Source organism: Mus caroli, unplaced genomic scaffold (genome assembly GCF_978045245.1).
Source record: "Mus caroli unplaced genomic scaffold, Mus_caroli_1 scaffold_13, whole genome shotgun sequence".
Classification (NCBI taxonomy): domain Eukaryota; kingdom Metazoa; phylum Chordata; class Mammalia; order Rodentia; family Muridae; genus Mus; species Mus caroli.
In genome coordinates, this window is record NW_028227268.1 from 20,801,509 (window position 1) to 20,814,451 (window position 12,943).

Genomic DNA, 12,943 nt, shown 5'->3' on the forward strand with positions numbered 1-12,943 from the left:
GCCAGATTGTATTCTGCCTGCTCATTCAACCTCTCCTGACCCTTGTCTTTCACAATGATTGTTAGGGTGACTTTAGTGATCAGCAAGAGAGCCTTCAGGTAGATCCCTCACCCTGCCCCAGCCTGTCGATTGTATAACACCTCAGGAGCTGCACATGGGGAAATGGGCACGAGAAGAGTGTGAGGAAATAAAAACTCTTAGCCTCAATGCCTTTGGTACTAGGGGGATGAACTTAAGACCTTGCATACACTCTGGTCACTGAACCAGATTCCCAAAGTGTGTGAGTGTGTGTGTTTGTGTGTAGAGCAGGGGTCAATGTTCTCTGTCTTCCTCAATCCCTCTCCACATTATTTTTTTTTTGAGGCAGGGTCTCTCATTGAATCTGTAGTTCACCAAACTTAGATTGGCTAGGCAACGTATAAATGGATGATGGCATAGTCATTCCATGACTTGGTTAAAGGAGGGAGGGAGGGTTTTTATTGTATTGTAGTGTGTGTGTGTGTGTAACCTCATGTGCTGTTTCTTTTTTTGTTTTGTTTTGTTTTTTGTTTTTCGAGACAGGGTTTCTCTGTATAGCCCTGGCTATCCTGGAACTCACTTTGTAGACCAGGCTGGCCTTGAACTCAGAAATCTGCCTGCCTCTGCCTCCCAAGTGCTGGGATTAAAGGCGTGCGCCACCACACCCGGCTCCAGACTTGGTATTTTTACACGCATTTTGAGGACCTGGGTTCAATTCCTAGCACCCAGCCCCAGGAGATCTGGAATCTGCAAGCACCAAGCACGCACATGGTGCATAGACATATATGCAGACAAAACACCCATACACATAAAACAAAAAGAAAAATAATTAAAACAAGATAAAATAGAGTAATAAGCAAGACTCCATTCTTAAATAAAATGTTGCTTTAATAAAATACTGCACATGTAGTTTTCTTTTCAAAGATATTAGGAACAAAGTGCTTGGTGTGGGTGAAAACATATGCATCATTTGTAGCAAAAAACAAAGAATTTTTAATAAATAGCTTTACCATTTTTTTCTTTTTGAAGAAGTACTCTGCAAATCAGCCGAGGCTGGAGGACAGGCACCAAGGGGCTGCCTTTTCCTCTAAGAATGAGCTCTTGGCTGGCTTGGGCTAGGGAAAGGAGTCATATTTCTGCCCCAGGAATCTAAAGTAACATCGGAGTGACCTTTGGAGAGAGGAATCCTGGGACTCCTTGCCTTTTTGCCCAAGATCTTAGAGTTTAACTTAACCCTACAAAAGCACCAACACACAGTTGCCTACGGAACACCGCAGGGTCCAGCAGCAGGGCCAGGGAACACGTGGAGAATTCTGGGGAATGCAGAGGTAGGCTGAGAAGGAGAAAGCTGTGACATGATAGAGAAGGTGGTGTGAGAGACAGTCACCACTACCATACAGGAATGCAAGCACACAGTGTGACTTTTATGTACAGTGGAGACTATCTGGAAGCAGAATCAATCGCCTTTAACTGGCTACTCATTATACTAGTTGGTCTATTATTATTATTGAATGTGTCGTATCTAAAGACACAGACACAACTGAAGCCGGTTAGACATAGATTGCATCTGGTTTGCTGGATACATAAAACACTCCCCCTCCTCCCGATCCTTCTTTCTCTTCCTGGCAAATGCATGGTGCTCAAAACTTTTCCCAGCCGGAAGATTCTACACCACAAGAGCATTCTCAGTTGGGATCTCTAGCCTGGGCTTGCTCTTCTGTATCCGACAGGAGGCTGGTAAGCGAGTCTTCAGGGAACCATCCAGAATGACTCAGTTTCCAGCATTCACACTTTCCTCAAACAGCCCTGTAAGCTTTGTAAAAATTCACCTTTTTGGTAAAGATAGCAAAGAAAGACAGGGCTACCAGGGCCGATATCAACACCTCTGGCCTCACAATGGGTTTCGGAGGCTTTAGTTGCTCCTAGTCCTTTGCAGGGAGGTTGACTTTAAATACCAAAGACTCCCCATGCCTTACAAAGACTTCTTGTGTGTCTGTCCCAGGATCCGGGCTAGGCAGTACGGGATAAGACTGACGGATGCGAAGGGAACTGTCGCGCTCTTGCAGAAAGACAAGATGTAAAAGATCAACTCAACCTGGGATGGGGGCTTCAGAGAGTCAAAGAGATGCAGGAGGACCAAGGAGGCCACAATGCAGGCGAAGCGGAACGGGAGCGACTTGCTGAGTTCTCCCTTGCAGCTCTTCCGGTACATGCTGGAGTTGAGGGCCAGCCCCAACCCCAAGAGGGTCCCCAGGTTTTTGAAGAGGCTGGCAAAGGGTGTGGTGTCAAGGTGGACCCATTCTGGCCGCTCACACCATCTCTTGGCTTTCTCCAAAGTCCACAGGAGGTCCACCCCTAGCCCTTTTAGCAGCAGGTAGAATCCAAGCGCGAAACCAAACAGGAAGACCGTGATGAGACAGTACTTCCGGAGGCTGGCATTGTAGATGCCCCGGATGTGGCTGAAAGTTTCAGCCACTGCAATGCCTGTGTGGGAGAAAGAGCCGCGATGAATAGGGTCGGCTATGGGTGACATGCCATCATACCACAGATAAATCTAAATCACACACCAAAGTGGAGGGTCCCAGCATAGTGTCTTTCGGATGGAAGAATCGTATCACATACATCTTCCCACCGAGTCTTAAGTTTCCTGTTGTGTGTATGGGATCCTGTTTCATCTTGCATATTCTCAAGATGGGGGTGCAGAGAGTAGTCCCGCCAGACAACCTAATTGAATGGACTTATCCTATTTATTTATTTAAAATGTCCTCACATCTATATATTTATTGGGTATGTGTATGTAGGTATGTCTCTGTGTGGGCAGGCACACCTGTGACACGGTATCTGTGTGGAGGTCAAAAGGCAAGTGACAGGAGTTGGTTCTTTCTACCCTGTGGGGCCCAGGCTCAAACTCAGGTTGTCAGGCTTGGTAACAAATGAGGTAGCCCGCTGAGCCATCAGATCACATCACTGTTGTCCTTGAATGCTACCTATTGCTCTCAGTTCCTTCCACAGAAGCTAGTAAGCTGTCACACAGCTGACGACATTAATCTTTGTTGTGTGACATAGCCTCTCCAAGGGTATGCTCACTCACCAGGCATTTTTATTTATTTATTTACACATTTTGTTTATTCTGTCTTTGTGTGTATGTGTGTGGGCATGTGTGCCACAGCACACATGTGGGAGTCAGAGGATAATTGGTTGGGGTGGGTTTTTTTCTGCCATGTGGATTCCAGGGACCGAACTCAGATCCTCAGGCTTGCAACTGATCTGTTCTGCTCCCTCCCCCAGCTCCAAATCTAGACAATGTTTTTGTTTGTTTGTTTGTCTTGTTTTTAATGCTTAACCTAAATCTTTTCTTTCTCTTCCTAACTGGATCTCAGAAATTGCAAACGCACAAACCTCTCTGAGAAAACATCTGCTGCAGACATGTTAGGTCTGCAAACGAATGTATTTCAATAATGAGTTCTCCCCAAGACACTGTACATTTGGGAGATTCTCTGGAAAGAAGCTTGAGAGCCAGTTCAAATTGAAGATCGGAGACAAAGATGTCAGAAGCATGGAGACTTTAAACAAACTCAGTTGAGTGAGTTGAGCTCGATGCAACGCAACTTTCCTGGGACACTTTAGCTGTATAGTTCTGGGCCTGCTGTGGAAACTAATAATTTCAAATTGTGTGTGTCTGTATATGTGTGTGTGTGTGTGTGCATGTATGTGCATGCAGAGCCAGAGGTCAGCCTCAGGTGTTGTTCTCTGGAGCATCCACCATGTATGTGTGTGTGTGTGTGCATGTATGTATGTGCATGCAGAGCCAGAGGTCAGCCTCAGGTATTGTTCTTTGGAGCATCCACTGTGTGTGTGTGTGTGTGTGCATGTATGTGCATGCAGAGCCAGAGGTCAGCCTCAGGTGTTGTTCTCTGGAGCATCCACCATGTATGTGTGTGTGTGTGTGTGTGTGTGTGCATGTATGTATGTGCATGCAGAGCCAGAGGTCAGCCTCAGGTATTGTTCTTTGGAGCATCCACCGTGTGTGTGTGTATGTGTGTGTGCGTGCGTGTGCATGTGTATGTGTATAGTCTGTCACTGAGACCTGGGGCTCACCAATTAGCCTAGGCTGGCTTGTTCCTGAACTCTGGGGATCCTCCCACCTCTGTCTACCCTGGAATAAAGGCAGGTAAATCTACACAGCAGGTTCTCATGCTGGTTTACAGAAAAACCACACCCTTAGTCTCCCAACCTCTGGCCTTTGACTCTGAAAGGCTAAGCAAGGAAGATCCAGAAGAAATAGGACGTGGGTGGGGAAGGAATCGGAGCTGCTGATACCTGACAAGACTCCAGCCACGACCTGGTGGGGAAAGTGAGCAGCCAGGTAGATCCGGGACAGACAGACATTCAGCTGCACAGCCCAGTATCCCAACCACAAGATGATGTTCAAACACCTGCAAGACAATAGGCAAGCACTCCAGAACCCAGATGGAGACCCTTCAGCAAAGAAAAGTCCCGGTGGGTTTGCCAGGCTCCGTCAGAGGAACTTTTAGAAACTGAAAGTCTTTTTTTTTTTTTTTTTAAAGATTTATTTATTATATGTAAGTACACTGTAGCTGTCTTCAGACACACCAGAAGAGGGAGTCAGATCTTGTTACAGATGGTTGTGAGCCACCATGTGGTTGCTGGGATTTGAACTAAGGACCTTTGGAAGAGCAGTCGGGTGCTCTTACCTGCTGAGCCATCTCACCAGCCCGAAAGTGGAAGTCTTACCCAAAAGCTCAAAAATGCATGGTGCTTGTCATGTTTTGAATGAAATCCCCGAGCCCCCATTCTCAGGTATTTGAATACTTGGTCTCCAGTTAGGGCTCTTTTTGGGTAGGATTAGGAGGTGTGGTCTTGCAGATTTTGAGAGTTTAAAGACTTTGTGTGAGTGTGTGTGTGTGAGAGACAGAGAGAGAGATTCTGTGTGTGTGTAAGAGGGATTCTTTGTGTATCTGTGTATATGTGTGTGTGATAGATGGAGGGCTCTGTGTATGTGTGTGTGAGAGTGATTCTGTGTGTGTATGAGAGATTCTGTGTCTCTTTGTATGTGTGCGTGTGTGTGTGTGTGTGTATGAGAGAGAGAGAGAGAGATATTTTCTCTCTGTGTGTTTGTGTGTGTGTGAGAGAGATTTTCTCGTGTGTGTGTGTGTGTGTGTATGTGTGTGTGAGACTCTGAGCCTGTTCTCTCTGCTTGGTGCTTGCAGTTTAACACGTGAGCTCGAAGATGTTCCTGCTCCCATGCTTCCCTGCCGTGGTGGGCGTGGGATGCATGTGTGACAGCACGTGTATGAAAGTTAGAGGATCATCTTGGCAATGGTTTTCTCCTTCACCTTCATGGGGACCGCAGAGCAAGGGTCTTACTGACTGAGCCATCTCTCCAGCCCTGAGGGTTGTTTTTGTTTTTGTTTTTGTTTTTTTTTAATAGTTAAATTTTCTTCTGGAGGGCCTTATATAGCCTAGGTTGGCTTCAAACTCACTAGGTAACCAAGGAGACATTGAACTCCTGATCCTCCAGTTCTCAGGTGCCAGCCATCACACCTGCATCATCTACTTCCATTTCTATGTGTATGTGTGTTTGCCTGCATGGATGTGTGTATACCACGTGTGTGCCTGGAGTCCACAGGGGTGGAATCAGATCTCCTGGAACTGGGGTTCTAGGCTGCTGTGAACCACCAAGTGGGTGCTGGGAACTGAGTCTAAGTCCTCCGGAAGAGCTTCCAGTGCTCCTAACTACTGAGCCATTTCACTAGCTCCCCTTTGTATGCATCGGAACTGCCCATTTTTAACCATTTAATAACTAAGGATTTACACTATGTCTGCATACCCAGGATCCCCACATTAGGAACTTATGTCTGTTTATTTTAACCTATATGAGGTGACTCCAGGATGATACAGAAAAGGATTTTTTTTTTTAATGCTAGACATATAGCTCTGTGATAGACTAGTTATACAACATGCACAAAGCCCCAAGTTTGATACCCAGAACCAAACCCGTAAGAGTCTAAAACGAGGGCTACCCTAGTGGATCCCTTCTGGCCCAAGCATCCTGTGATGCTAACTCACAGCAGAAATGTGACACCCCTTACTAGTGCCAACCGTAGGTGTGAGAATGAGCTAGCAAGGTGGAAGAACCCCTTGGGTCAGCTACAGAGTGTGCAGTTTCCTGTTCACCCCCAGCCCCAGTGGTGAGTTCTTACCGGAGTCCATACGTTGGCTTTTTCTTTCCTCGAAAGATAGCGAGAGTAGAAGTAACCATAACATAGTATACACCTGCTGCGCCCATGGCATGGCCAGAGGGACTCCCTACATGGAAGAAAAGAGATGAATGGACTTAAGATGGAAAGACGTTAATCTGAGAGACTGCCAAGGCATCCATCCATCAAGCCCATCCAGTCATCATGCCTTCCGTCTAACTAGCTATCCACCCATCTCACTATCCACTCCTTTACTGTAATTCACTTATTTAACATATGGAATTCACACCGTGTGCCAAGCATTGTGCAGGGGTGTGGGAGGACTGTGCTCAGACCAGAGAGGTCCTCCATTGCTCTTGAGGTTGCAGACAGTCTGCAGATTGCACAGGAATCCGGAGGGTGTAAGTTACACACTGATCCGTCCACCCTCAGCTTCCCTATATTTTCCTTCTCTCTCTTCTCTAGCCACACTGTCTCATTGCTTGCCCCTAAATGAATCACGGATGCTTTTCTCCCAAAGTTCCTCTGGTCAACTCCCTGGCTTCTTCAAATCTTGTCTCAGACTCACTTTTTCAATAAGACCCACTCCAACCAATTTAAGTCGCTTCCCACTCCTGACCTGCCATCCACACCCCATCCTGGATGGAGTGATAGTTTTCCGGCTGGTTGTGGGTGCTCCTTAACTCTTAGCCTTTTATGGGCATGTCTTTGGGCTGAAGACAGCTATCTTGGTCGATGGTATACCCTATACCTAACTATAGCCTGTTTCCCATGACTAGTCTGTATCATGTCATAAAGGCTGGTGCCCTCAACCTGTTCAGAACAGTTTTTGAAGAGAAATCTCTAGTTGGGCTCTCTTTGTGGGGTCATGTGAGGTTTAGCCTCAACTGGCGTTCATCAGCCCATCAGCACATCCCTTCCCCAAACAATTGTGGCTCTGGTGGGTGTCAACTGCTCTCTCAACTCCACTCCACACAACATTCAGAAGGTCTCGTGGACAAATATATTCTCTTTCTCTCTCTCTCTCTCTCTCTCTCTCTCTCTCTCTCTCTCTCTCTCTCTCTCTCTCTCCTATTTAAAAAATAATCATGTGGGCCGGGCAGTGGTAGCACACACCTTTAGTCCCAGCACTTGGGAGGCAGAGGCAGGTGGATTTCTGAGTTCGAGACCAGCCTGGTCTACAGAGTGAGTTCCAGGCAGCCAGGGCTATACAGAGAAACCCTGTCTCAGAAACAAAAAACAAACAAGCAAAAATCATGTGTATGTGTGCTTTTCCTACATGTATGTCTGTTCACCACAATCATGCAGTATTCACAGAAGAATTAGATCCCCGAAAACTAGAGTTACAGGCAGCTGTGAGATGCCAATTAGATCCTGGCGATCTTCTAATACATTGCTTTACTGATTTGTTATGGAGGAAAGAGGATCAGAAGTTCAAGGTCATCTTCAATTACATAGAGAATTTAGGACCAGTCTGGTCTATATGAGGACATCCCTCAAAACAAAGAAACTGACTCCCCCAAATAAGACAAAAACTGCAGGTAGCATTAGGTATGGAACGATCCGCTTAGAAGAACTTGTTCACTGGAGCAGGCTGCTAGGAAGGACACTCAAGGCCTGATACAGTGCTCTGGCTCAGTTACTCTAACTAGCCATTGCCCGTGGGTATACCATTGCCTCTTTTGGAGTAGTAACTTTAATCCTGGGAGCATCATTTTTAGATTTCCAAACTAGCAATGCAAAGCCCTGGTGCCATGATTTAAGGTGAATTTGTGCTACATGAAAGACAAATTGACTGTGACAATAGAACAAACCAATGGCTGTCATGAAGCCCCACCCCACCCCCCACCCCCAAGGTCAGTGCAGACCCACACACATGACATTAGCGTCAGTCTATGAAGATCAACGTCCACCCCACCTCAGTGAGGGTTGGGACTCTCACCTGGTCCGGTCTCACAGGTGACAGGGAACTGCTTTATCACAGGCACGGAGCTGTTGCTGTAGTAGTCGGTGTCCAGGACCCACCAATACGGGCGTTGTCCAAACAGAATCCTGTGGAGAGCAGAGCCAATGTCTGGAGTGAGTCAGTATCTGATTTTACTGGAAGCCCACAGTTTCAAGGAGAGAAGGAAGCTTGAGTGTTTATTGCCTTTGGAGGTGCCTGGGGAGAGGTCTGGGGGGTGCTATGTATGATAAGTAGATGATTTCTGAAATTTGAACAGTGAATGAATGTCCTATCTACTCAAACATAAACATAGAGCTTCAGAGGTTCGATGCAGTGGTGGACTTAGCTACTGGGGAGGCTGACACAGAAAGATCATTTGAGACTAAGACTTTGGAGCTAGCCTAGGTCCTGCCCTTCCTTTTCTCTATCCCTCTTCACCTGCCCATGCCCTTTCCAAATCTGATGTGTGTGTGTGTGTGTGTGTGTGTGTGTGTATGTGTGTACGAGGAGAAGTGGTGTGGAGGCCAGAGGACAACCTCAGAAAGGCCACCTGTCTCTTTTGACATCCGGTCTCACATTGATCTGAATGTAGCTCACCAATCAGGTTAGATTAGCTCCAGGGATCGGCTCCACTGGTCTTCACCTTACCACTATTGGGGTTACAAATGCACACCATGGTGCCCAGCGGTTCAAGAACTTGGGTTTATAAGACAAACAGTGGCTGAGCCACGACCTCAACCCCAAGAACCCACTTCATAATAAAGATAAATTAAAAGAGGGCTGGGGGTATATCTCAGTGGCATATCACTGGATCAGTATATATGAGGCCCTAGATTCAGTCTTGAACCTCATTTGTTCTTCTCTTAAGGACTTTTACTATTTATGGGCAAAGAATGTGAGATCTGAAGATGTCAGGCCAGCAGCAAGATAGCTAACATGTAAAGGTGCTTGCCCACAAACCTGATGACCTGAGTTCTGTTTTTGAGACCCACATGGTGAAAGGAGAGAATAGATTCCTGTAAGCCGTCCTCTGAGGTCCATATGTATAAGAATTCGTGCACGTGTGCATATGTGTAAACACACACACCTGATAGAAAGGAACACACCTGTAATTCTAGCCTGAGTCTGATGAAAGAGGAGAATTGAAAACCCACAGTGATTATCAGCTACTTCAGGCCAACCCATGTCACCCAAGTCTTTGACTCAAAACCAAACCAAAACAAAAATGCCCTGGAGCTGGGGAGAGTTATACACACCTCTAATCCCTCTGCAGTCTGAGGCTTGAGGATTACAAACTGGACGCTAGTCTAGGTTACACAGCAAGAGACCTTGTCTTGTAAGAAAAAAATAATCTCATGGGGCTGAGGGTATAGTTCAGTAACAAAGAGCGTGTTCAGGCTCTACACTCAGGATCTAGAACTTAAAAGCCAACACGCTAAGCATGGTGGCTCACACTTGTAATCCCAGCCCTTGAGAACAGGCATGTGTTGAGACCAGACAGGACTATTCAATCAGTTCCAGGCCAGGCTGAGTTACTGAATGAGAAGAGACCCCATCCTCCATCTTAAAAAGCACACGCAAAAGCCAGGCTTGTTGGTGCACATCTTTAATCCCAATACTCTGGAATCAGAAGCAGGCAGATCTCTGTGAGTTTGAGGCTAGCCCGGTCTACACAGTAAGTTTCAGGACAGCCAGGGGAGATTCTGTCTCAAAACAAACAAACAAACAAACAAACAAACCAAACAAAAAATCCACAAGCAAATCTGGGAATCGGGAACTGGGTGAAGGCTCAGTAGATCAAGTGCCTGCTATGAAACAGAAAACCTGAATTCCATCCCCATCCTATCAAAAGAAATTCTGGGCATGGTGGCATATAGCTATGGGAATACAGGCAGGTAGACCTCCAGTGCTCATTGGTCTAATTTACTCTGGAGCTCCAGTTCAATCAGAGACTTTATCTTAATAAGTTTTGAGGAATGACTGCGCTGGCTTCCACAAACACAGCCACATGCATGTACGCAGATGAACATGTGCACACACACACAGACTGAGACAGACACAGGGAGAGACAGTGCGAGCCTGATGAACATGTGCACATACACACAGACTGAGACAGACACAGGGAGAGACAGTGCGAGCCTGGCACATAGTAGCTGATCAATAAATGTTGATTGTGCATATTATTAAGATCCTGGAGAGAACCAAGGTTTATAGATTCTAAAACAGAAGTTCAGCGAGTTTATGTAATTGACCAGTTGGAAGGTCCTGGCTATCCAGATCACTTTTCACCGCTTAACCCAAAGATTAGAAATCACTCCCCTCTCCCCTCACTGCTTCTTTTCCACCTCTGTTTCTATAGCACCCATAGAAATAGTAATAAAAGGGTTTAACATCTGTGCTCAGGAGCTGGGATATAGCCTCATGGGGGAGTCTTTGCTCTCATGCTCCAAGCCCCAGGTTCAATGCTAAACTACACATGGGAGCACACACCTGTAATCCCAGCACTCAGAAGTTGAGCAATTCAAGGTCGTTGTCTCTTAATTTGTAAGTTTGAGGCCAGCCTGGGCTACACAAGACCCTAACTCTAAATAATAAAGTCAAATAAACCAGCGTAAAGGCTACACTCAGACTTCTCATTAAACGCAGCTGTCTTTCCATCCCTCGGGTCTGACAAAATAGCCATTCCTCATTGCCAGGCACAGGTGGGATTCTGTAGAGACTCTCAAGCCAATGAGGACTAACCTGTAGCTTGGTGAACAGTATGGGGTACCCCTGCTGGAGGACAGCCATTTCTCTACCCATCACCCCTCGGGATGGTTCTTACCACTTAAAGACGAGGTTGAACCAGTCTCCGACCACTGCCACCCAGAGGAGATTGATGCCTACAGTCTCTTTAAGATGGAACCAGATGGGAAAGAGGACATAGAAGGCATTCCTGAGATCAGCGATCACAGACACTAAGACGAACCAGTCCTGGGAGTCTTGGTAATTTGCTTGGAGGTAGCGAGTCGACTGGATCCCAAAGTCATGGAGAATGTTCATTCCTTCCTCCATCCTTCCTCCCTTGGTACCTCAGGAAGCTGCCAGCAGAGCCTGTGCAGTGAGTCCAGCCCGGTTGGCCTTGATCCCTCTGCTATCAGTCTGTGCCTTGCCCCTGTTTTATATGCCCTGGATTCAGTCTGTAGGTCAACCCAGCCCTGATCTTTGGACTCAAAAAACCACTTTTGTCTAAAATCTATTGATCAAAGGTGCATCATCAGTAGGTTGATGCAAACATGTTCAGGGTGATTTACGTAAAATAGCAAAACAGGCACACAAAAACAGCCTGATCGGCCATTGGCAGAGCCAATTATTAACTTGGGCACACTGCTTGACAGTGCTAGAGGCTGCCCTCCTTCCTGGTCCTTGAAGCCAGGCCAGAGGCTCAGGGCAGAGTCTGTTTCAACCATGACTCTTGCAAGGAAATCTGCTTTTTGAAGTCTGCAACTGTATCTATTTGGAGACAAAGGGAAGTTTGCTACTGCCAGAAGTGACCTTTTAAGTTATTAATTTAAAATATACAAAATACACAGCAGTAGGGCTTTGTTGTCCTGGAAATGCTCACTCTCTTGGACTTTCACCAAGTTCACGTGGATCTGGGGTCCGACTCTGATTTGGGCAGCCAACCGTGTCTCCAATATTGAGTTTTATACTTCTTAGGGCAAGAAAACAATCCTTTAAAAATGTTTTTTTCCCCTGGGTTGGAGAGATGGCTCAGTGGTTAAGAGCACTGGATGGTCTTCAAGAGGACCTGGAGTCAGTTTCCAGCACCCACATGACAAATGTCTGTAACTGACTCAGTTCTAGAGGATCCAACAGCTTCACACAGATATACCCGCAGCAAAAAACCACCAATGCACATGAGATAAAAATATTTAAAAAAACATTTTAAAAGATTTAAAATGTTTTTTCATCTAGTGTGTACACATGTGTGTATAGATTAGGGGATGATTCCAGATAGGAAAGAGGACACAGAAGGTGTCTCTGAGGTCAGTGATCACAGACACTAAGATGAACCAGTCTGGAGAGTGTAATTCACTTGGAGGTAATGAGTCAACTGGATCCTAAAGTCGTGGAGAACGTTCATTCTTGTCTCTCCTCCCACCACGTGGGTATTGAGGATTGAACTACATGAGTCATCTCATGTAGTCCAATAGCAATCCTTTTTAAAAATTATTTATTTCTTATGTGCATTGGTGTTTTACCTGCATGTATGTTTGTGTGAAGATGTCAGCTCTTGGAGTTATAGACAGCTGTGAGCTGCCATGTGGATACTGGGAATTGAGTCTGGGTCCTCTAGAAGAGCAGCCAGTGCTCTCAATTACTGAGCCAACTCTCCAACCTGACCAGTCACTTTTTAATGCACTAATTTAGTTACCTTAAGCTTAAGATATTTTGAATTTTAAGGTATGTGTTGCTGGGAATTCAATGTAGGGCCTCAAGCATGCTAGACAACCATGTCCTCTCTGGGCTATGTCTCCAGCCCTTTAATTGATACAACAAATCTATGTTCATACAATAACACTAAAATGATCTGGTGTCATTTGATTAGAAATTAGAATGTAGTAAATTGGTAACTAGAGACTCTAGAGAAAGTGTTAGAAATTTTTAGTTTTTAATTAAAAAAATATTCATTTATTTATTGTATGTGAGTACACCATCAATCACTCTCTTCAAACACATAAGATGAGGGCATCAGATCCCATTACAGATGGTTGTG

At 45.7% G+C, this 12,943-nt stretch overlaps 1 protein-coding gene across 1 annotated transcript; it reads right to left on the minus strand.

Moving 5' to 3' along the window:
• Positions 1-885: 885 nt before the first annotated feature.
• On the minus strand, positions 886-11,347 carry G6pc1 (glucose-6-phosphatase catalytic subunit 1). The gene is made up of 5 exons (XM_021176916.3): positions 11,009-11,347; positions 8,182-8,291; positions 6,243-6,348; positions 4,339-4,454; positions 886-2,502 (listed from the first exon to the last, which is right to left on the minus strand). The coding sequence occupies exons 1-5, from the start codon at positions 11,236-11,238 to the stop codon at positions 1,991-1,993; spliced, it is 1,074 nt and encodes a 357-aa protein (XP_021032575.1). The 5' UTR covers positions 11,239-11,347; the 3' UTR covers positions 886-1,990.
• Between the last annotated feature and the right edge of the window lie 1,596 nt (positions 11,348-12,943).